This window comes from Cuculus canorus, chromosome 6, assembly GCF_017976375.1.
Source record: "Cuculus canorus isolate bCucCan1 chromosome 6, bCucCan1.pri, whole genome shotgun sequence".
Classification (NCBI taxonomy): domain Eukaryota; kingdom Metazoa; phylum Chordata; class Aves; order Cuculiformes; family Cuculidae; genus Cuculus; species Cuculus canorus.
In genome coordinates this window covers 31482832-31507744 of record NC_071406.1, presented here as the reverse complement: position 1 = coordinate 31507744, position 24913 = coordinate 31482832, and the positions used below count along the sequence as shown (strand labels likewise).

The 24913-nt window shown below is 38.8% G+C and overlaps 2 protein-coding genes and 1 long non-coding RNA gene across 15 annotated transcripts in view; 1 reads left to right on the top strand and 2 right to left on the bottom strand.

Annotated features, from left to right (window-relative positions):
- The window catches only part of PGAP1 (post-GPI attachment to proteins inositol deacylase 1), a 39529-nt gene extending 22348 nt beyond the window's left edge, over positions 1-17181 (bottom strand). The window contains exons 1-10 of one of the 2 annotated variants that reach the window (XM_054070460.1): positions 16941-17181; positions 12369-12522; positions 8545-8720; positions 7738-7909; positions 6623-6783; positions 5014-5066; positions 4772-4838; positions 3404-3509; positions 1598-1653; positions 1431-1514 (exon numbers count right to left, since the gene is read on the bottom strand). In XM_054070460.1, the coding sequence (XP_053926435.1) occupies positions 1431-1514; positions 1598-1653; positions 3404-3509; positions 4772-4838; positions 5014-5066; positions 6623-6783; positions 7738-7909; positions 8545-8720; positions 12369-12522; positions 16941-17093 (1182 nt within the window). In that variant the 5' untranslated portion in view covers positions 17094-17181. The remainder of the gene's footprint in view (positions 1-1430; positions 1515-1597; positions 1654-3403; positions 3510-4771; positions 4839-5013; positions 5067-6622; positions 6784-7737; positions 7910-8544; positions 8721-12368; positions 12523-16940) is intronic. The other variant, XM_054070459.1, reaches the window with a different exon arrangement.
- On the top strand, positions 16871-21549 carry LOC128852555 (uncharacterized). The gene is made up of 2 exons (XR_008450505.1): positions 16871-16943; positions 18212-21549. It is a non-coding gene; the product is annotated as an uncharacterized LOC128852555 (long non-coding RNA).
- A 146-nt stretch (positions 21550-21695) lies between these two features.
- ANKRD44 (ankyrin repeat domain 44) overlaps positions 21696-24913 on the bottom strand; it is a 135209-nt gene continuing 131991 nt past the window's right edge. For 7 of the 12 annotated variants that reach the window (XM_054070449.1, XM_054070444.1, XM_054070446.1 and 4 more), the window contains one exon: positions 21696-23317. In XM_054070449.1, coding sequence (XP_053926424.1) covers positions 23052-23317 — 266 coding nt within the window. In that variant the 3' untranslated portion in view covers positions 21696-23051. Of the gene's footprint in view, positions 24185-24913 lie in introns of all 12 variants that reach the window. The other 5 variants (XM_054070452.1, XM_054070454.1, XM_054070456.1 and 2 more) reach the window with 3 other exon arrangements.

Genomic DNA, 24913 nt, shown 5'->3' with positions numbered 1-24913 from the left:
CTCCGTTACTATTAAGTGTGTCTGCAGCAGCTATCACTATAATAACCAAACTCTCATAAGGATGTCAAATGCTGAAGCATAAAAGCAAAGATGATGATAAAAAAATCTCTCACATTTCCTCAATTATTTATGATGAAAGATATCCACCAACTTTTTTTCTTTATTTCACAAAGTTCAGACTTCTGGGTTAACAGCGAGTGATACCCTCCATTAAAAGTCTGCTATACACAATCTTGGAATTAGAATTACAAGGATGGAAAAACAAAAACATTAAAGTGAAAGGTGAGGGTTTCTAGGAACCATTTTAAGTAGCTTCCATTCCATCCATATCCTCTTCCAGTTATGAATCAATACATTGTCAAAAAATAAATACAAATTTAAGCAAACAAATTTTATAATTTCTCTTTAAAAAAAAAAAAAGCCCTACATTTACTGTAAAACTCAATTTTATTAGAGTTTAGTCTTTTCAAACTACAAGAAACGTCTCATGGTACTATCCTAAGCAGTCAAGTAATACTTTAGATTTTTAACGCTCTGCTGTTCCCCTCCTTGAGAATATAAGTGCTGTGAAGCAGTAACACCATGACACCAATCTCTCAGACATTGTTCTGTACCTCCTCATTAAGCAGCAACAGGCCTGTCTTTAAAATACTACAACAAAGGCAAATGTTACCCTATTAAAACAAAACTAAGACCACAAAAGTGTAAATGTAAATGTTGAAGCTACTATTGGGAAGGACAATCAGAAAAGCACTGAGAACATACACTCTTTGTTGACAGTGGTGGTATAAGCCTCTTCTTTGGTAAGGGAGTGGTGACAGGGACAGGCAGGATGAAATGGAAAAGCATCAATTTTCTTGCCACTAATGTAAAATACTGACATAATTCTGAAAAGCATACTTATCCATGTCCAGTTCTCCCAGACATTACACTCATTCCTTTCAAAAATATTCTTTAAAAAAAATCCTCAAAAACATTTTGGCTGAATTTATGTGTCCCGAGATAAAAATATAAGAAATGCAAATTATTGCCTCTCCTCTCTATAAAGGAGACAACTCGGAAGGGCTGTTTTCTCATCTGGATTCCACTCACTTCCAGTGCTTAGTTGGAGATCTCTGTAGCCTTTCAGAATCCCTTGAATTTTATTATGGGAAAGCAAACCTATAAACCGATTTCCCAAATCAGAAGTAAGGCTGAATCCTAGCAGCACTAAAAATAACTGCTTCAGTCAAACCCATAAATACACACCTGCACTGAATGAAAGGAGAAAGCAATCTGGCACTAACCATAAGAGAGTCAAAAATAAAACATCTGAAGTTCAGGTGGCATTCAAAGTTTCAAACCTTGAACTCCATGTCACACGCTAAAACGGTGCATCTAAACAGAGCGTATTAGGCTGTGAATGTAAATGGATGCCAGTATTTCCTTACCAACAAATCATTTTCACAGTAAATGTGGCTGTATGATTTTCTGTGGCTTGCAAGAGGAAATGTGAAATATTTTCCATCAGAATCCTTAAAAGAAAAAAAAACAACAAAACTCCTCATTAGTAAAAAAGATAAAGATAAAAACACAACAAGGAAAAAATGTTACTTACATTGTAAACTGAATAAGTCCATTTTGAAGCTTTGACTGTAATCCACATGAAAGCTCCTAAAAATAAATATGTTTTAATACGCCACACTGCAGGAACTACTATCCTTAACTCCAAAATCTTATCTTTAACTTACACCAAGGTCTTAGCTCTTACCTGTAAATGGCCATGAACTTTATAAGCTTTAATCAACACAAAACATTGCTACTGCTTAGAACTGCGTGCAACACTTACCAACACAGGAAACATCACAACCCTAGGATCCAATTACTACATATTAACATTAATTTTATTTTTTATTAAAATAAAACCCCTATGGATCTTAAACCAAAGTCTTCAAGGCAACAAAACAAATAAGAAACTGAATGATACTAACACAATTACAGTGTGACTGATTACAGCTAAGGCAACATTAGAAACAGCCCGAATCTTTGGTCCTGATAGCCTTTTAAGAAAACTAGTGCAGAAACTTGTGTAGAAGCAAGTTGGCAATCAAGTGAATAACACATACAAGAGAACAGTAGCACGTTAAAGATACTCTGGAGGAAAAAGAATAAGACACAATAATGAAAAGATCAGAAACACAAACAACACAAACTGCCATGCAAGAAGATCAATATCTTTCTTCTACGAAACTGGAGTAATAAGTTCATCATGGAAATCTAGGTAACTGTCAAGAGGTCAACAGAAATAGGAAGATGCAAATATGAAATCCAATTTAAACATGATCTTTCTTATTGGTAAAACTTACCCCAAAAAGCACAAACAGACAGAAAAATCAGTTCCACAACCTCTTTGAGCATCTGCTGCAGTGTTTGCCCCCCTGGCAAAATACTTTTTCCTAATATCTACTTGGACCGTCTTTCATCGTCACTGGACTCTACTGCCAATTGTATTATCACTGGGCACTTCTAGCTTCACTTTTGCTCCAGTCTTTCACTGGTAGTTGAAGACAGTAACAGGACCTCCCTTAGGGGATCACTCTCTTCAGGGTGATAAAAACAAGTTCACTCAGCCTCTCCCAGTTTTCCTGTGCCCAGCATCTCGGTGGCCCTCTGCTCCATACTCACTTCAGTACCTGTCAATACCTAAACGCCTTCTCATACCAGGGCGGTCAAAACTTGACACCAAAGTTCAAGCTACATCAGTGCTTCTGCAATAGCTTACATTAAGAAAATTTCTGAAATACAATGGCTTTCATAAAATGAACAAGCTCACTTCAGCAAAAGTAGGAATAATGCCATGCCCTACAATAATTCTCTTTAGTTCCCAAGACATCATGCAGTCAAAATTTCTCACCTTTAACTATGCATTCCTAGCAGTTACAAGGAAACCATTAGTGTGCAGTCCATTTTACCTTGCCAAGTCATTAAAAAAAGTAAGTCACTGATGAAGCAGATCTGAATATTCAGGATTTCCATGAGTAGCACAAGACTAAAACAATGGCTCTACAACACCCGTACTATCCCACTAGCAAGCAAGGGATGTAAGCAGAGATCAGACTGTTCTTTTGACATCCAGCTATTCCCAATTTCTGAGATGGCCCACTGGACACTTTGGTCTAAATACAACTCTTGCTCAACCCCAGAAACTAAGCCATAGGAAAATGACAGAATTTCACTCCTACCCCCTTTAAGCTACTTAGTGCTGAAACCACACAAAACCTGATAGTTCTGGTCTATAACCCATATATAATTTTAGCAATGTCTAGAGAAGGACAAACTGTATTTCAGAACTTTGTTAGTGAGAAGATTAACTATTGACCAAGGAGTATCATTGAATCCTGTTCAAAAGAAAACTGCTGCACACCTGTGAGCTCCATAAAAGCTTCGGGATTTTCCTCAAATATCTTTGCAGGATGTCTCACAAAGTGGTGCTTCAATACAGACATTCTCTTCTTCGGATCCTCAGTTATCTAAAAAAAGAGCACACTGTCAGATTGTGTTTTATCAATTTTTTTGACTTACAATCATCACACGATTATAGCTAGCAATACAGTTTTGGGAATGAGAGTCGGGAAAGATTGTTAGAAGACATGGTACTCCAATTCTATTCTGAATTCAATAATCTGAGCAAATGAAGTGCATCAATAGTCAATCACTGCAATACAGAAAGTCTGCACGTTACAAAGCATAGCTAAAACTTAGTTTTATGTCCTTGCCTACTTTTTACACAAGGAAACCATTCTACTAAACTGTCTTTAAAGGCACACATGCGTTCTTCCTCAAATAATACAGAATCAGATTTCTGGCACTAATTTTTGTCTATTCAGCTTTTCAAAATTGCAGACATTACAACTGAACTCAGAAATGTTGTACCCTCCAACACATTGCCAGTCAACTCCAGAACAACTGTATCCCCCTTATGTCTCTAAATTGCACATTAAAGTGAGTACATCTAAAGAAGTAGAGAAGTCTGCCCCAAACAGCCTCAAAAAGAACACATGGAAGCCTTCCTCTTCTATGTTTGGGCTCTGCTCTTACATCTTTCCAGCCTCTTGGACCTTAATTCCAATTTATACTTATTGCTGCATACCACTTCAGAAAGAAAACAGAATACAACAGGAGATTTCTCCAACAGTTTTCATAAGATAAGGTGCAGGGTATTTACTTAGAAAAGCAATAAATAACGGTCGCTGGAGGTAAATAAACACGCTAGGCTTTTAGTTGCATTTTATTTTTGTAACTGCTGTTTGCAGAGAACGCCACAAACACATGCTGGCCACTATGATGACAAAACATGGTGAAGTTCTCAAAGCATTACGCCCGACTTAAACTATCGCAGCTTTTCACCGTTTGTAGGCTCATCGGTGAAAGTGATGAGCATACATTCAGAGGTGACGTTCAAAGATACACAGCTAGCAAAATGTGTTTATGCTTATACAAGGTCAAATAAACCTGCTGCATTCTGCAAGAACAGTTCAGTCCCCACCCCAACTATGAAGCATCAAGCAGTCAATAACAAAACTGAGTTAACATTGAATTATTTCTGACGAATAGGCCAAACAACACAAAGACACAGGTTTTTCAGTGACTGGTACAAGATGGGAACAATTTTCTCAGCATGACTTAGAACACTCAGAAAGGAATTTTCTGATTATATTTGTCCTGATTAAGCATCCTGGGATGAAAGAAGAAAGTGTGATGGGTAAATATATAGGAGATCACATATACAAACCTGCCTTGTGTTTTCATCTATGAGATCAAACAAAGCTCTAATGGTAGCAAGGATCAATTCTTTGCACCTAGAAGACAGAATAAGTAAAATTAAATATAGAAAGACAATATCCAGGAGAATAATGTGGTCAGAAGAAACATCACAATAATATTATGCTGAAGTTAAATGACTGTATAACACGATAACAGCAGAGAACAGAGGGATGCAAGGCCACTCAATTAACCTTTGCTCCATTAGCTTACCACACTATGGAGAGATGGTCTGTTGAGGCCCAAGCTCTAGGCACAGCTGAGCTCTGTTGGGGGAAGGAAAAAAGTTAAGATTTTGTTAGTATTCAACATTTTTAAATTCTAAGCAAGCCTTTCCCCTCTTTATTTAAACATATTAGCTCAATTATTAAAAAGAACAGTGTTTATATTAAGAGTTTCACAGACTAGAGTACAAGAGAATAACTTCTTCAGTCAAAAAAACAACTTACAAATGCTGAAGCCTTTGTAAAACAAAAAGACCAAGTTATCTACGTTAGATAAGCAGAGACTCATGGTGAAAAGGGCAATTGATATGGAGGAAACTTACGAAAAGTTTCAAAGACTGCTTCTATGACTGATCTTACTGTTTTAATAAGTGATCCCGGCACACAAATATAGGAGCATGCCCATGAAAGCTGCTGCTGGAAAATCAAGGGCATCCTCAACAGAAAGGAGCATCAGAGCACCATGCAGAAAGAAGTGGACCGTGTGAAGCTATTCATTTATGTAAGTGTATTGCATTTTAGGGACTAACAATATGAAAACCACTTCCCATAAAAAGAATTCACCACCTACTTGTATAACTTGAATCAAGTAAGCCATGAACTATTAATGCATTACAGTTTAGGAGAACGAAAACAAACTGAACAAGAACAAAACCACCCCCAAACCCAATAAACTAAAGAAAAAAAAAAAAACCACGAGGAAGCACTGGTACCACTACACGTGAGTTTTCATGCAAAATTCTGGTCACCAACACTCAAGAGAAATAAAAGCAGAGGAGATGCAGAGAACAGTTACTAGGACAGAGGGAATGCAGAGTTAATCTTCTTAGCCTAGCAGAATCAGAGCTGAGACTATTTATAGACAGCTTTCTATACAGTGGACAGCGAGGTAAACACCAAGGGAATGACAAGTATTTCAGATAACATTTCACATTGATGTCAGAACAAAGACATTTAAAAGCTGACTTGCACAGTAAATTGAATTTGGAAATTACAAATTTCTCCTACTAGGGAACATTTTCCAGATTCTTCCATATTTGTAACAGGTGGTGGCAGAATGACAAATCTAAGCTTATTATATCTCTTGATTAATTTTGGAAGGAGGTAGACGTCTGCAAAAACACAAGACTGGACTTCTAATCCAGTACGTGCCTTCTGTTCCTAAGTTCTTTGAAAAACAGTAAATACAAAAAGACTGCAAGCCAGAGCTCTCTTTTCATAATCAAACAGGCAGTCTACACCACACTGCCCATCTACTGGTCTCCATATACGTCTTGCACAAATTGCAGGAAAACAAAACCCGAGTTCCAGAACAGAAAAGGTGCAAGAAGGTGGTGAGAAGAAACAGTACCTGGTTGGACATGATTCAAATGAAACCCAACGCATACTCTTCCAGTGGACATTCATCTATACAACATCAACTATTTACGATTTTATAACTGTATACTATCTACTTTGTGTTTCCACATGCAGTATTTTCATATTTAGTTTTACTATGCTGCACATGCAGACTATATTTAGACACCAACACATGCATTACATAAATAGCTACCTAACACAGCTCCATGCAAAACCAAAAAAACAGTTTGCTTTTTTACCACAACAGATAAGGCACTGTCATGTTGACTCAATCTTGGTAGAAAAGCCAGTCCTGAACGAACTTGGTAATCTCTGAATCCTCCCGCCACAGAAAGGGTAGTTAAATTTCTTAAGTCTCGGGCCTTTAGAATCCAGTGATTGTTTACAGCTGTGTAAAAATCTATAAAATATATTAAAATCAATTACAATTTCCCCGTAAGTCTATTTGATACACACAAAAAAATTATTGAAACGTTTAACTAAAAGTTTCTGTAAGACCCTCTAGAGTCATTCAAGCTCCAGTTATCGCTTTTGATTCACATAAGGAAGGACAAATATTACTGTAAGCCCAAAAACGTAGCAGTTGGAAAAGACATACACTTACAATTTGTGTATCAACCGAGCACATACAGTGTTTAGGTTTCAAACCATTTATTTATTTTAAGGACAGCCACAGCTCAGAAACAGTCAGCAAGGAAGAAGCATTGCATTGCAGTCAGTTGTAAGAAGGATTAATACAAGCACAATAAATCAAATCCAGCAGCTAAAGATAATCCATTCCCCTCAGATACCACAGAGAATAATGAAAATAAACATTTATTCCCTTTCCTTCACCAATTCCTTCAATATCTACATGTAGCAGCACAATTATCACTGAGCACATATTTCATCAGTATGGTTTAGACACATCTAGCTTGTCAAGAAGTGTATAGCACAGGCAAAACAATCACACTTCATTATTTATGCCACAATTATTTAGGTGATCAGAAAATATGACCTATTTTTTAAGTAAAGACATTTTATAAAATATGTAATTTTATCTATATTTAATAGTCTAACCTCTCCAACCTTTGGGCGTGACAAACATTAAATTTAGCAATTCTAATTCTAACAAATTATTTAGACCTCCAGGCCCTGCATAGAGGCTCAAGTCCACATAATCCATTTTATATGACACTTTACTTCTTCTCAGTACCCTAGCGCTCCCAACCAACCACCTGAGTAACAAAGGAAAAGATTAATTACAGTAAACAAACAAGCACATTTTCCTGCTGATTTGCAAGAGTGTCACCTATTAATGCTTCAGGGGGTCAATATAGAAACACAATGTGATTAGATAACCTGCAATACTTACCGGTGAGATATTTGTCTAAAGGCAGTACAGGTGCAACATGAGGTGTGGCTTGTGTAATGAGGAGGTTTATAAGTTCAGGCTTAAAATTCTTCAGAGTAAGCAAGGCTCTTGCAACAAGACCACCCATGGAATGACCTACTATTGCAACACTGGTCGGTGCAAATTCGCGATCCTTAAGGAAAACACAAAGCATAATTAGACAGATCCAAAATAGATTTGACACTGAACTAAGGTTATCAGTTGTATATCTTTTTCCCTCAAAATGAACTTGTCCTCTCAAGGATAATATTAACTAGTATCGAATTGACAAGTTTATAGAATTAATATTAATTCATTTGCTATCTCAAAAAACACGCTTAAAGTGAAGTTTCCAGCTCAACGGGAATATAATACAGTCTGTGTAAGCATCAGAAACTTAAGCTTATTTTAATTTCTGAGACTCTTAGGGACATAAGATATCAAAGAAATTTCCTAAGAGAAAAATGGATGTGAGGTGACACTAAATTAAGGTTTTAATAAGCTAGGGAAAATTTACATCTTTACTAAAAAAAAAGCATAAATTGTGTACGGAAGTATTTATTTAGAATACAAAACCTAACAAAAGCTCTAGGATTGTCACAAGCATTAAAAAAAAAAATCTATTTAAGAGCAGCAATTTTCTACTGTACCACTATCACATTCAGTTACCTACGCACATCATAGAAGTCTCCCTCCTTATTCATCATTCTCCAGTTTTCCAGTAGAAAAGGCAGCCCAGAATTCCACTCCAAAATGCAAGTACATTATTAAGTGTATGTCACTACTCACCCTGTACAACTTCAGAATTACTTTTATGCATTCATGCACAAACTTGGTCTGTCGTTGCAGACTGCCACCATACAATGCAACCAACTCCTCATTAAAGTTGATACTGAAGAAATTAAAATGATACTTGAAGTCAACATCTTCTGCTTTTCTAAGTGCAATGGAGCCAAGAGAACGTACTAGGAAAAGAAACCACATCAGTTAGAATGGTCTGACACTCACTGCTTAGCACCATCATTAATAGACCAACACATAAGTATATAATCTAACAAGAAACAAATGTTATCTTAAATCCATTGTTCATCTGAAGTCATTCATAAAAGCAAAAAAAAGGGATGAAAAAGACAACCAAAACCAAATGATCTCTTTTCTAGTATGCAGTCATATTCGATTTACAAAAACAGATTTGAAGATATAAATAATCAGAGCAGAAGTATCAGCCAGTCACTGTCAGAACAGAATTATAAAGTGTGGAAAGAAGTAATTACTCCCTATTTTTGAAAGAATCCCTCTGAAAAAAAATACTAGTAAACGTATCACAACAAGATCCTACATAAGAATGTGGAAAAGAACAAACTTGAGATGAAAAGAAAGCTTGGAAAGATACAGAGGTGCGTACTATGCTTTTGGCAGTCAACCAGGCGACCTAGCTTACTGCTGACTACAGAGATACATTATGTAAAAAAACCCAAAAGTATACAAGATTAAAGACTACATTCCTCCACCTGCTTTTCTCATCTCATTTGCAGCTTCTTACCACCACCAGGACAAGAAGACAAAGGAGCACTCTTGACTTCCACTCTAGAGATATTGCTGCTGCTAGGCTTTCCTAAAATTCTTCTGAAGACCATCAACTCTAGGACAACATTCCCAAATAGCACCAAGATATGTATGGGGAATTAGAAAACCAAATTCTAAAAGTCACTTTTCCACCTAAAATCTTGATGGAGAAAATATTCTGTTTACAAGGTCTTGTTTCTGGCCTGTCTTCTCCATCCAACTCCAGCTACTACTTAATGCAGCCTTCCGAGTGCAGAGTTGATCCTGAGTTTCCATGGAGACATGGCAGGATGGGAACAGTAAAGGCTGCAAACAAAAAAGCATGACAGAGAAAGAAGAGGGGAAAAAGAAAAAAAAAAAAGAGACAAGAAATTCCCAGAAGCAAGTATATAAAATAACTAATGACTTTCACCAGAAAGGCCTGCCCAAATGAGACCTCATCTGGAACACTGCATCCAGTTCTGCAATCCTCAGTGTAAGAAGGATGTGGAAGTCTTGGAATGGGTCCAGAGAAGGGCTACAAAGATGACCAGAGGGCTGGAGCATCTTCCCTACAAGGACAGGCTGAGAGAGTTGGGCCTGTTCAGCCTGGAGAAGAGAAGGCTCAGTGGAGATCTTATAGCGACCTCCCATTACCTGAAGGGGCTCCAGGAAAGCTGGAGAGGGGCTATTCACAAAGGCTTGTGGGGATATGACCAGGGGGAATGGGTATAAACTGGAGAGAGGCAGATTTAGACTGGACATTAGGAAAAATTTCTTCACCATGAGAGTGGTAAAACACTGGCACAGGTTGCCCAGGGAAGCTGTGGCTGCCCCATCCCTGGAGGTGTTCAAGGCCAGGTTGGATGGGGCCTTGGGCAGCCTGATCTAGTGGGATGTCCCTGCCCATGGCAGGGGGGTTGGAAATGGATTATCTTTAAGGTCCCTTCCAACCCAAACTATACTATCATTCTATGAAATCTGGCACATAGAGCAAGATTCTTCTAGACTGCAACAGTTTCAGATATCTGCAGCCTGTAGAATGGTCCTTCTTGGAAAAGTCTGCTATCAAAATTAACACATCAAACCAATTTCAACAAAGCTCATGAAATGGGAAAATAATATTTATGAAATAGTTCACGTATTCAAAGACTCAAACAGATATTATCAGCATGATGAAAATTATAAATCTAATTCATAGTCAGTCATTTCACCAAGGCTATCTAAAGTTAATAAGCAACAAGAACATCTTCAAACTGGTTTGAAAGATCTAAAATGTATTTAAAAGATCAAGTATCTTGTCACAACCTTATTTTGGAGGTCATGTAAAAAGAACGTTGCCAAAAATCACAACGCAAGCACGTAACAGATTCTTAAATAGAACTCAGGTTCTCAATTCTCCAGTTTATTCCCAACAATTAAACCAGACCACCATCTTTTATCCAAAGTCTCAATTTTATACATTTTAAAAGGTTCAGTTTAGTGCTCAGGAAGGCTGATGATTAACATAATTCAGAAGCATCTGTAACACATCAAAATAACAAGCCCAGAAAAGGCAGCAGCAGCACTTGTCTTCATTGATGAATATATTTTACATGAGTATGAAAACAATAGCAGCACCTTCTCCGTGCATCTAGGTATCAGAATTAAAGAGTTACACCACAATAAATTCTGAATGAAATGTGAATTTTCATAAATTCCATAATAAAACAAAAACTATTCTGAGCCACTAAGGCAGAACAATTTTAAATAGTGATTTTAAACAAAAACATTTTGAAAAATGCACATACTTATTGCCATTCTCCCTAAATCAATTTCATAAACAAATATTTCAATATATACTGATAAGTAGAACATTACATACAGAGCATGTAGTTCTGCTGACCTAGTTTTAAGTTTTCTTCATATACTCCTCTTGATTCCTAACATATCCTAAAAGTATCATTTTGTTTCCTGTGTTTTTAGACACATGGTTAATTCACAGATTTGCAATACTTGATACACAATTACAGAATTCCACATGGTGTCCCTCATAATTATTATGTTTGCAATCTTCTTTGGATACTGCTATTGTGTCTGCTAGTCCGTATGGGTTTCCTGAAAGTACGAGTTGATAAAATATTTCACTTTGTTATAAGCTAAGTGGGTATGTTATCAGAGACAAACTTTGTAAAGCTTCTCTGAAATCAGCCCATTTAATCATCAAGCTCAGCACAAATATAAGGAAAAATTGTCACTGTAAGACATCAGGGTTTAGACTACAGTGGTTTTCCCCAGAAATAACCACCAATTTTGCTAGCATAGTTTAGAGTGTTATTGTTTCAAAGCACATTTTAGAGAACGAAAGTAAGGGCCTGACAATCCCAGCCTGGAAGGAATACTGGCTGCTTGAATAAACACCGAAACACAACACTCCATGCTCAAGCTACTAACTTCAGCATTTACAACGAAAAACCAAAAATACTTTAGAACTACTAATTCTTTTCATTTGGAGCCTAGAAGCGTAAGCAGGAATAACACGGAAACCAAAAGCAGACTGTGTGTCAAGTGGGAAACGACACTAAATCAAAAACACCACTGCATAGAGGCAGGACATAAAGAAGCTACAGAGCAAGCCACATGATGACGCTTATTTCTACAGTGCGTCATTCCTTCACATCACAGATGGTAGCTTGTGCAGTTTCCTCTGATCAAATTGAGGTCTTGTTTTATTTGGTATAACTGCACTAAACCTCTTTCAAACTGAAACCAACTAGATGTTTGCAATCAAAAACATAGAAAGGATGCAATACTGCCATAGTGCAGCACGACCTGTGCTGTTTCTGGCTTCCTACAGTTGAAGTCTTCCTCCAGTAAAATATTAGAGCTCAACTGTTTAACTGATTTCAAACAAGTCTTTTGACTGCTGGAAATTATCCAAGAATTAACAAGGATATCTACACCATAATATGATCAACCATTATGACTTTTTTGTTGATACTATTTCAAACAGAAAACTTCTTGCCATTCAGTAAAGCATAAATACAAGAGCTCTTTGTAACATACCTATAATTTGGCTAAATGCTTACCTTGTTTGTAACTGCCAGCATTCCCAGGAAGAAAGAGAACTGGAATTCCTGTCAATAGGAGATTTTTGTTTTCTTCAGCATAGTTTCCTTCCCCATAGAGATAGAGTTCATATGCTGGATATCGTCTCGCTGTTTTCCTCGGTAATTTTATTTTCTGTTGCAAAAGTTAAAAAGAAACCAATCACTTTCTCTGTATCATTGCAAACACGACCATAGAGTGGTTATCCAGTAATTGAAATGATCTGGTTTACGTTTTATGTATTGTTTAAAGCATTACAGTCTAAAGAATACTGAACAAAAAACTAGATTTTGATTTAAAAAAAAATAATTGAAGTATTAAGTATTTTGTTTAAGTAGGTATAACTATGCATAATGAGTGACTGCAGTTACTTACTTGAAACAGCTAGTAACTCCATCTGGCTTTGAAACAAGCTGCAAATGAATGCAACCATGCACTCTTCGAAGTGGCACAGTGGTAAAGTAAATATAGCCTTATACTACAGGGACGGGGATGAGGGGCCTGGCGTATCGAAACCCAACCTCTCCTCCCAGGACATGGGAATTTATTGCACCCGATATAATCACTAAGTCTCGAGAAGAGGGTTGTGTAGGTGACTGTCAGATGACAACCGTTACGTCAGGGTAAATGACAGATGCAAGGTGAACTCTTACAGGACTTCTAGAGAGATGTAACCTGCAATGGGAATTTCAGCAATAGCAGTAACCACTTTAATAAGTCTCTTCAGAAAAAATAAACCTATGATACTTTGGAGACCTTTTTTTCTTCTTATTTTGAGATTCTGTGATGTGTGGCCTAGTGAGGACCTGGTTTTGGAAACACTCAGGATCCAATTTGACTCTGTCAACTATTCACCAAAAGAAAGCCCACATTTCCATATTGCAACAAAGCAAACGACCAACCACCTAAGCAGTCACGCAATTTACAGGATTATGAGTTCCCAAAGAGAAAAGAACAAAATCTCTTTGAACCTAAGCGACAGGTGACGATTAAGGCTCAGACCAGTCCATCATGATTCTTAAAGCACTACAACACTGCCTTAAACCAAATCAGTTGTAAGTAAAACACTTTATTAGCACCTGTATGGGGGTTGGTTGGCTGATCATTTTTAGTATCCAAGAATTAGATTTTAAAAATTTCTATGAATGCAAATGCACTTGTTTTAGCAATTGATAACCTATGTTGCGACAACACAGAGAAATATTAGATGATTAAAAATACATTTACTAAGTTGTAATTTATGTTTTCAGGAAATATTTTATCTCAGAAAAAGGTCAAAACTGAACTCAGTTTTGTATCAGAAATCTTCTCTAAAGAATTGCTTTCTTGAAACAGAAGCATCCCTGTTTCAGATAATTCAGTTGTTTTTCTCAACTGCATCTACACTAAAGCCAATTTAGCTTTAATTCCCAGCCCACGTGCTCTTCCCCTTTCCCTTTTCTTCTCTGTTCTCTCAACTGAAGAACATTTCCTTTCTTCCTTAGTCTTCAATTTGTATGTCATATGGGCTATTTGCAACCTCTTCTTATCATGTTTTTATATATATATAGCTTCATAATCCATTACTAAATTAAGAGTGCTGTCAAGATACAACTTCCTGACAGATCAAATAACACTATTCAAGAGCTTTTTCACAGTATCTTCCAGGCTCACTTTCTTTTCAACAAGTTTTAAGGAACATAAAATTAATGAGCTGATCTTCGAGTCAATGGTGAAAGCAAAAACTTACACAATCCACAAGAACTGTAGTACCAAAATACTGAAGTTTTTCTGCAAATCACAGTGCTCAAATATTACAGCAAAATGGGAACATGCAACTCCAAAGGAAAACACATGTTCCTGTTCCAGGACAGTGGTTTTAAATTCTGAATTCCCCAAGACACTGCTTATATAATTGACTGTAATGAGCTACAGTAACTTTCCACAGTGCCAGCATAGGCTTTGTTTTTACCCTGCTTTCTAAAGAAATTAGGTTTACATGAAAAGTCCTCATTACTAACTTTTGAGTCTCTTAGCAACTTAGCTGAACAGGACAAGGTCAGGCTAAATTCAAATCTTGCAATCCTACAACTCACGCAAAAAAAAAAAAAAAAAGGTTAAGTACAAAAAAGAAAACAAAAATCCAAATTGATTTAATTACTTCAGTATAAGCTCAACTGTTAGACGCAAAAGAAGTGAAACTTATGTTTAATTGTTCAAATAACTATTTGTTTTATAATGCAATACCCAAGGGTTGATTGGTGCCTTTCACCTGGAATGCCTATCTTGCGGTTTCCTACTAATGCCAGTATTATACAGACACTAAAAATTAAACAAACAACCCCTCCAACAATAAAGAAAAGTATAATACCTTAGCAAACCCTGACAAATCATAATTCTCCGTCCAAAAAGTACTGCTTTCTACCAGTAAAAGTGATTATTCAGGGATGAGACGTTCTAAGAAGCAATACAGCAGCTGCAACTCGCATCTCCTGCATGGAACTACTGCTTACCCTTAAGCCTACCAGCACAGCACTTCCCTAAAGATGCTTAAAATGTAAGCCCTGACATAATGAGTAAATACACAAGATGTGTGGTGGCAGATGAGAATCTCAGTCAACACCAGTAACATCACACATATTTTGCTAGTAACTTTCAGTTAGTCGGTTTCAGAGTGAAGCTGAAGTAGGGTTTGGCTGCTAGGAGATATGAAAACTTCACCGCACAGGATTTAATTATCGATAGCTGCTTACACCATTTTGTTTTATGGCACTGACAAAACAACCCCTGTAGCTACACCAAGGTTTGGTTTTGTAGGCTATGTCAAGGTTAGCAAATGAAGGTTAACAGATCCAAAAAGTAACCTGCTGCTTCATTACCAACTTGGGTAATTGCTTTAAGATGTTCTTTACTGTGCAAGCAAGCTTGCAATCTGCTTTTTTTTATTTTTTCAACAACGCTTATGTCCTAGATAATGCAAAATTAACATCCAGCAGCAAACAAATCATGCTTTGGGATGCTTTTACTAGGACAGAAAATCCTGTAGTAAGAACTTGTGTTAAAAACAGAATTTGTTTTCTAACAGCTGCATGCAGTAATAGCAGCAAGCACACATGCACCACGTTTACATCCTCCCGCTGTTACATTATGATACTATGCCTGGAAAACAAGGGTTCCACAGTCCCCCTCTCTCAAACTGAAGGTGTTTGGAGTGGTTTCTAAAAAGCTCAGCAAGGCAAGGGGCACTTTGGGCAGGTTCACAAGTTCTCCTGTGTGCCGCAGGACCTTGCAGCCCACAAGTGCTCACGGAGGGTCTGCGCTGCCGTTCACTCGGGAAACGCACTCGTGTTTCAGCCTCAGTTATTCACTTTTTTAACACACTCGTTGCTCCATACCCTGTAAAGTCACAAAAAGGACCTGGATGTGCAGGACGTCACCTCTGGGGTACTACCAGTGCTGAGGGCTGTCAGAGGAGTTCGGCCAGACCCTTAGAATCACAGAATCGCTTGTTTCAAAAAGACCTTGAAATAGTACCTGAGGGGAGACCTTATTGCTCTCTACAACTACCTGAAAGGAGGTTGTGGAGAGGAGGGAACTGGCCTCTTCTCACCAGTGACAGGAGGAATGGCCTCAAGCTCTGCCAGGGGAGGTTCAGGCAGGACATCAGGAAAAAATTTTTCATGGAAAGGGTCATTGGGCACTGACAGAGGCTGCCCAGGGAGCGGGTTCAGTCACCTTCCCTGGAGGTGCTTAAGAAACAGGTGGATAAGGTGCTGAGGGGCATCGTTTAGGGAGTGTTAGGAATGGTTGGACTCGATGATTCAGTGGGTCCTTTCCAACCTGGTGATTCTATGATCATTGAGTCCAACCACACCTGCCCACCACTGAACCAGATCCCTGAGCGCTCCATCTCCCTGTCTTTTAGACACCTCCAGGGATAGGGACTCCCCCACCTCCCTGGGCAGCCATTCCAGTGCCAGAGGACCCTTTTGGCGGAGAAATATTTCCAGATGTCCAATCTGAACCTGCCCTGATGCAGCTTGAGGCCGTTCCGCCTGGTCCTGTCGCTGTCGCTTGGAGAAGAGCTCTCTTCCTTCGCAGAGTTCCAACCGGTTTGGGCAGCGCTGCAGGTGCCCGCGGGCGGGAGAGGTGGCGGGAGCTTTGCCGCGCCTTTCCTTGCCCGGGTGGCAGCAGGAGCCGGGGGGGCAGGGGACAACGGGGGGACAGTGGGGACACGGGGGGGACAGCGGGGCAGGGGGGCACAGGCGGGGACACGCGGGGACAGGGAGAACACAGAGGAGCATGAGGGGGGACACACAAGGGGGAGGAAGACACACGAGGGGGAACGGGGACACGGGAAGGGGGACACTGGGGGGTGACACACGGGGGGGACGCAGGGAGAGAGGTGACACGGGGGCAGGGTGACACGGACACACACACACGGGGGGGTGACACACGGGGGGGTGACACGGGGGAATGACACGGACACACACACGCGGGGGAGGACGGGGGGAGGACACGAGGGACACAGCCATGCCCGCCGCCGCGCTCGCACCTGTTGCCGCCGCACTCACCAGGTACTCGGGGTACTCGTACATGTAGGTCATACCGCAGCGATTCTCCTCGTAGAGGAACAGCACATCCCGCACCCCCAGTAGCACCAGCGCCGCCAGCGCCCCGTACAGGAGCGCCGCCACTGCGGGCAGCCGTCGGCCCGCCCGCCCCATCGCTTCCCCGTGCGGCGCGGACCAAGAGTCCCCTTCAGCTCCCGGCGCCTGGGGCGGGGGAGGCACCGCCCGCGAGGCGGGGCGGGCACAGCGCTGCCATCGTGGGAGGGGCCGCCATGTTGGGAAGGGCCGCGCTCGGAGCCTGACAAGGCGCCATGTTGAGGGGCCACCATATTGAGGAGGGCTGCCTCGGACCCCCCCCCCCCCCCGGGCTGCCATGTTGGGAAGGGCCGTACTCGGAGCCCGGCAAGGCGCCATGTTGGGAGGGGCAGCCATGTTGAGAGAAGCCGCCATGTTGGAGTATTTTGATTTAAGCTAAAGTACAGTCAAGTTTCATCTAAGCAGTTGTGAGTTTTGAAAGTTACGACAGAACGTCCCTCTGATAGCATTTTTTTTTTCTCTGATAGCGTGTTTTCTTTAAAATGGTGTTTTTCAGACACTGTCCTTTCTTTGAAAACGATAACTTATTGTGTGAGGAACAATTTCTGCTAAACAGATGCTTGGAATCCTTACTAATCTGAAAGGCAAGGTCAAGCAGAGAGCTGGAGCCAGCTCCAAATTCACAAGAGTTTTGACTATTGTAAAGTTTCATAACATTAAAATTAGACCTTGGAAAGTAATAGAATATGCATAAGATTTCTGGGAAAAATTATACATATGCATGTTAGTGGGAAATATATTCCAGCCTTTGTCTCGTTGCACGCACTTGCTGGAGATCACTCCCACAGGTTGCCCAGGCTGATAAAGGATGCTCACTTTCTAAAACTCCAAAATGATTCTTAGAGAATTTTTATTTGCTGACATTTTCGGTATCACCAGAAAAGCAATGCACATGTAACATGTTCCTGGGAAGCTATAGGAATATGTATGATTAACAAGTATTTTGCAGAATCTATATGGATATCTATGTTTAACCAGTGTAAAAGTCATGTACCAGCCTCAGTAGTTGGACATGTTAGGTGGATTACTCCAGGTGTACCCTGGCACCATTTATTAAAAGAATACCTGAATATTTGATTATTAATATATTATTAATATATTAATAATATTATTAATATTTGATTATTAATATATTAATAATCAAATTGGCATTGATGATTGACTTTGTATTTTCACAGCATCACTCTCTTTTGCTGTCTTGAGGTGCTGCTCTTCGCTGGGCTTCATTCGCTGCTGGACACTCACCCTTCTGATGCACAACAGACCCACACCTGCGATATCGCCCATTGGTGAAAACCAAGAGTAAACATTTAATGTCTAACAAAAAACATTACTGTCTTTTTTTCCGGTCTACAGAGGAAACAATACTGACACCAGCTTACTAAGACATGGGGTGGTTCATATGAGGGAAGTACAAACACAAAAAAAAATTTGTGTTTTCTTCTTCTTTGCTGCTAAATTCTTAAGCCTTTCCCCGTCCTTTAAAAAAAATAAAATCTACTCAGTTGTCCAACAGTATTTGTACCATTTTTATTTGTAAAAATAACCATCTGAATGCACTGCAATAGTAGTTTACAGTTACAGTTCTTCATTACATTAATACAGCATTCAGTAGTTGAAAAAGTTACTAAACTGTGCTTGAGAAGATTCAGGTTGAATTCCAAGTCGTTCACCAAAGCGAGTCTCTTTCCTCATTTCGTACGTGACATTTACCCAAGTCCTTAGACTTCAACTGACAAAGGCAAACAACACCAACAAAACCCCACTGAAGCCATCATACAATATTTTATATTGTTTATTACAAATGTTATGCAAAATATAACACTGGCACCAGATTCATATCACCATGGTTTGTGAAGATATATTGCACATGCTAAAGCATAAAATAGAAGACAAAACATAAGATATTGGCTTTAATATGTAGATCACTGCATAAGAAACGCATAAAATTACATTTTATACACACACTCGGATTGTCACTAGTTTAAAACGCCCTTTCCTGTAACATTGACCTAAGGTTTACTTTTTGTGTAATAAGAAAGCATTTTCAGCACTGCAAAAATTATACATTACTCCTATAGAAATTTAGCATATTAATTTTCATTTCAATGCAGGTAGAACACATGAAAAGAAGAAACACTTTTTACATTCAAAGAAGGTCTGAAATGAAAATTTACTGGTAATATATTGCTTTTATAACACTCAAATGGAGAAAAAAAAAGACAAGTTTCACAAAACATTGCCATAATACACAAATATAAAAGGCACTCTAATATTTCTTACATGACTAAGAATAAAAATCACAATTTTTTTAAAATCGTCCTCAAGATACATAACCAAGTTTCTCAACAGTACAATGGATAAACAATTCATTTCATGTGTTTGTTCTAATTCAATAACCTGGCAGTTGTTTACTGCATAAAAGTACCAAACACATTATGGTGCCCTTTTAGTAGCGATGAACAGAAATCCCCTGAGCTATTTCACAGCAATGTCAGGCAGTCCAGAGGTTGTAGCTTGGTATTTATGAGAGGGACTCAGGACCCTATCATCCTGCTATGGATTCCACCTGCAGCTGTAGTTAAAATACAGGAGGAAACAATCCTGCTAATATACCTGGACACATAGCTGCCTCTCACCAAATACCCTTCCCTTGGTGCAGACACAGTTGTCCACGTACTGTGAATTGCAGGATCCAGAGTTAAGTGCAATGGCTAAGTATGGTAACTCTGCTCTTGTAAAAAGTCCACAGAAAGGCAAGGCGATCATTTACAAGAGTAGAACTATTCCCATGCTTAAATACCTGCCCTAAATTACAAATCTATTTCTAAAAGTGATAAATTATATTACAGATTAATGTACTAGCATACAAGAAACAGGATTCTGGTAACTCACATGAGATGTGGGACAGATCAGTACTGAGTGCTTCCAAGTGTCTCGCTCGCTGATAGTTTTCCTCCTAAATACACCATACTCAAAACCTGACTTCCCAATGCCCTTAAGATGCTAACAAATCATATGCTTCTATGATTTCTGGAATATTGCATACTTACATCATTGTTAGTTTGCAGAAAAGTTAAATCAGTGAAGCTTAGATTTGGTTCCTAGAAGGATCAAAATAATTCAGTAACCACCAGTGCTTCCAGAATGTTGTACACACCATTAAGAGGCAGCTGTTGCAGTTACCAGAGTCATGAGGTATTGCAAATATACAGAAATATTTTCAGTAACTCTGTATGGTAGCAAGTAAAAATACTGAATTTCCTTTTTAAATGGTGGTGTAAAGCAACACAGCATCCTCTTTGCAAAAAGCACTGGTTTTCTCCTAATAAAGCAACTTCATGTGGGATAGTCTAACTTTTTTTTTTATCAAGGTGAGACTTAAAATTAATCTTGCCAAGGAACCTTGCCAAGGAACCACCTACATCTCCAGTTAAAATAAGATTAAAAGGCTGATCCTGCTGTTAGACTGGTGGCAGCCATTCCCCGTTTGTTTGTTTGTTTTCAATGCCAGCATTCCACATAAAGAAAGCAAAATTTGGGATTTCTATTCATTTCTGAACAGATACCAGTGAAAATTTTAACACTGATCTCTCCCCTTATTTTCAGTGCTTAAAGTAAGGTGGTTATTGCTATTCTACAATTTTTTAAAGAAAAATCGATCATAAAAATGTTATTTGTGCTATTTCTGAGGAGAAAACCAGAGTTTCAGGTGCTCTGTCATTATACTATAGAAAATATAGAGTTGAAGGAAAAGAAATAGTCACCTTTAGAGACACTATCCCTTGTGATTTTTTACTGTAAACGTTGGAAATTTGTTAATGTTCAAGGAAACAGTATTTGATTTTAGCTAATGTTCAAGGAAGTAAAATTTAGCAAGGCAAGATAAACAACATAAAGATATTTTTCCTAATTAAAGAACTGGAATTTGCCAATGGATTTTTAACAGTACAGTGGAACATGGCTAAAATCTGCAACTAAACCAAAATGCCTTACTTTGCATTTACCCTGCCAAAAGCGTGCACTGAGGAAGCTCATCTCATCCTTCCAGCACAGCTGTGAGTCTGCAGGCAGCCTGAGCGTGAGCCACGGGAACTTTAACACCCTGACTCCACGCTGTGTTACCTTTTCCCCTCTTTGCTGTAGCTGGACAGTCTTCCCTCACTTGTCCGGAAAAGGGTTTGATGCCTTTCTTATACTCTTAAATGGTGGAAGGTGTTTTGCCTTGTGCTTTTTACCAAGATAGCCTGTGGAGTTAACCTTTGCATTCCACATAAGATGATGAGTACTCACTCTCTCCACGTGCATCAGCCCTTTGTTTTTCTACTCAGGCCATCAGTCTTGCCTAGATTCACATTTCATTTCATATCATGCCAAACAGTATCGACAAAAGCTAACTAGGAGAGCAAGCCATAGTTATTTGTCCTGGGCATTTGTTTCTTCTCAAATAAATATAAACACATTTACATTAAAAGTATATGAACATATTCTTTAGTCTGGAAAAAAAAAAAAACAACTGTGATCAACACATCATCAGTTACAAACGTCAACTTGAAACCTGTGTCATAAAATGTAAAATTCACTCAAGGCTACTTATTACCTCAAAAGTTTATATTTTTATGGTTTAGAAAATCTACTTCATTATGTCACTCACATTTGAAGAAAAAATAAAAGTAGCAAAGTCTTCCATTTAATGACTGAAGCATTTTGGTCCTCTCGGTACAGCTGGTTAGTTCGTGACAGCTTTTTGTTTAGTTTTTTGCTTGGTTTTGTTTACAAAGTCTTACTCTTCCTTTTGTACATCTGTTGCAGAGGAGGGTCGTGGTCCATTTGACCTAGAAACTTTGGCAGAAGGAGTAAACATATTCACAAAGCTGACATTGCTTTACAAGCTGGTGACAATAGGCTGTTCTAGCACGGATCTCCGATCCCCTGCACAGTGCGCTGCTATGCTTTCTGGTGTTTGGTATTTCAACTTTTGGTGTTACGCTTTCATTGCTTTACCTTTGCTCTGTTAATCCAAACACTGGCAAAAGTATTTTAAAATTCAATACTGTTTACAGTAAAAATAAGTTATTTAAGTATAGAAAAAAAAAAATCCATTGAAGTTGGCAAGTCATAATAAACTCTCACATACACCTTTTTCTACACCTGATTCCCACCTCCCTCCTCTTTTTTTCCTGGTCTAGATTAATGGTTAATGGCTCAGGTGACAGAAACATCTAATGACCCTAATTCCGTAGTGCAAATAAACCGTACATGTTTTGCTGAATTGAAAAAAAAACCAAAAAGGCCAAGTGATTTTCATTTTACGCAAGTGATTCTGCTAATGTCTGTGGGAAAATAGGGTGAGACAAGCAGAAATTTGGCCCAAAGAGTTTATAACCATATTTTTCTAACTGCGTGCTGCAACTAAGAACTGTAAAAAGTGCCTTCTGTACGTTTAAGTGCTCAACACACGCAGAACATAATACGTTTCGTTTCCTATAGAAAACTACTACAGGCAGCTTTAACATTTACAACTTCACCTTTGGTTTGTTTGAAAAAAAATTTCTAATTAACAGAGCCCCTGGAAGCAGGAAACAAACAGAGGAAAGGGATGATGCTCAAATCTATGAAGGCTACGCTGTAAATATGTTTGTGTACTAAAGGTGCAGGTAAAACATGTAAGAACTTTTTACAAACAATTCCCTGTTTATTTGTGCTGTCAAAAAAGAAAAAAGGCATTTTCTCTTTTTCTACTTAAAATAAGAGGTAGAGACTTTCCACAGGGGCACTTAGGGCCTAAAGAAAATATGAGAAACTGAAAAGCTGCAGAACGTTAATGGGAATACGTTCCAGTAAATCCCTCTAACTGTTATTTAAAGGCTTGATTCTCATCAACACTCAAAACCTTTCAATACCTGCTTATCAAGAATAATAGTTGAGGATATAGCTGTGGGATTTAAGCCTTTTAAAGAGACAAAAACAAAGCTGAAATGAAATACTAACAAATAAAAATTTTTGAACACCAAAAAGTCAAAACGTTTCAGAATCCGAATCATTTTCATTGTACCCGTCCTCTGGTCCTATGTTATTACTCAAGGGCTTATCGTAAGAGTTAGTGCTACCCATGCTGGAGTCATCGCAGAGATGCGTCCTGCCCAAATTGTCTTTTTTAAAGCAAACGAAGTTGAAAGCCGTCACTGAACTGGAAGGAGAAAAAGGCATCATGGTAGCCAAAATGAGTGCCAGGCAGTCAGCCACGTCTTTGTTAGGAGCGCAAGCCAGGGCTGGCGTATGACCTGGGCACAAATGCAGACAAGGCAATGGTTAGTGCTAAGGGTACCGAGAATGGCACTGAGCATTCCTCATATACATCTCTAGATGACGTTGTAAGCAGGAGATGTATGTTTGGTTACAATCATGCCAGGCAACAGGGGTACATTACTCACTTTAAATTAGACATGCTTAGAAAGTACACACTTTATGGAGCACTTAAATCACTGTGACCACAAGAAGCACTAATTTTTTTAAAATCAGGCAGCAAACAGACTTCACGATATAAATAAAAGCACTTGCTAAAAACAGTTCTACAGCACAGAGTGTGATGAATACAGAACACAGGAGTACAGCAACAGGGACAGAAACTGGCTTCAGTTTCTGTGCGTATGAACAAGGCTCATTCTGAGAACAATGACTTTCATTAGAACATAAGCAGTATTAGTTTAAAAACATCTTGAAGTAGTAAGCAAACAATTTTGAAAATTGATCAGTTGAGTATCTACTCAACTCAGAAAGCAGTTTATTTAGGAATTAAATTTAAGATAAAAGATTAGACCAGCGCTTGTGGTACGCCTATAGCAGGTATGGCTACATGGATGCTTAGGTAGCCAAATTTACATTCTGTTAGAAGAATAATGACTGTGTTCAGAGAGCATGGCAACACTTTAAATATGAAGTTAATATTCTTTGGGTGTCAGTAAAACAAAGAACTGGGGTGGTATTAAAGTTTGCCTTCATTTCAGGTTACCTTGGTTCTCGTCCAAGCACTGCCCCTAAAGCGGCTCTTCATGTACACAAATCTTGGCAACCAGTATGCTGATCGCACTGGGTGGCTGTACATTTTGCAGGCTGCTGTGTAGCATTCCAGCACTTTCCAACAAATCCTCCTTTTTATTAAGAGGAAACAAATTCCTTTGAAGATGGCTAAATCCTAAGCAGTGCAGCAACAATCATCTGAGGCAGTGACCAGTACCAATATCCTACTGCCTCAGGTAAGTAGGGAACACCTGCAGTGTTTGTTTGGTGGACAAATGCGAGTAGAGCTTTCTAGCAAACTACCCACATTTAAGCAGTGACTGCAGTGAATGCATACCCTCAATGGAATTTCCTCTTCCACAGAGTTCCAAGCACAAGTGTTCTTTAGAGCCATACTAATACTAAAAATGTGCTCAAATTTCTCTCTTTTGAACTGCATATGCAGTTGTTCCTATAAAATTTAAGTGTGCATCAAATTTAAACTTAACTTTCACTTGTAACGTACATGCAAATTAGCTGGATCTGTGTGTTACAATTTTAATGATAAAAATGGTGGAGAGAAGCTAGTCTCGTTCACTTCTCTGTCCCGTCCCTAAAATGAGGTTAGGGCCAGATGACTTCAGTGGAAGTCAGTCATGCAAGTCTATCCAGGTAGCATTTGGTTAATAGCAAATACTCACCACCCAGTTCTTTTCATCCATAGATCTCAAATGTCTTGCAACGATGGGTGAGTATTATTATTGTTACTTTACCGGTATGGGAAGATGGAGGGACTGAATTGTTACATTAATGCCATGAAGTCAGTATTGTAAGAAAGACCAGCTTATTTCAGGATGACATTTTGAAAAACATTAATTATA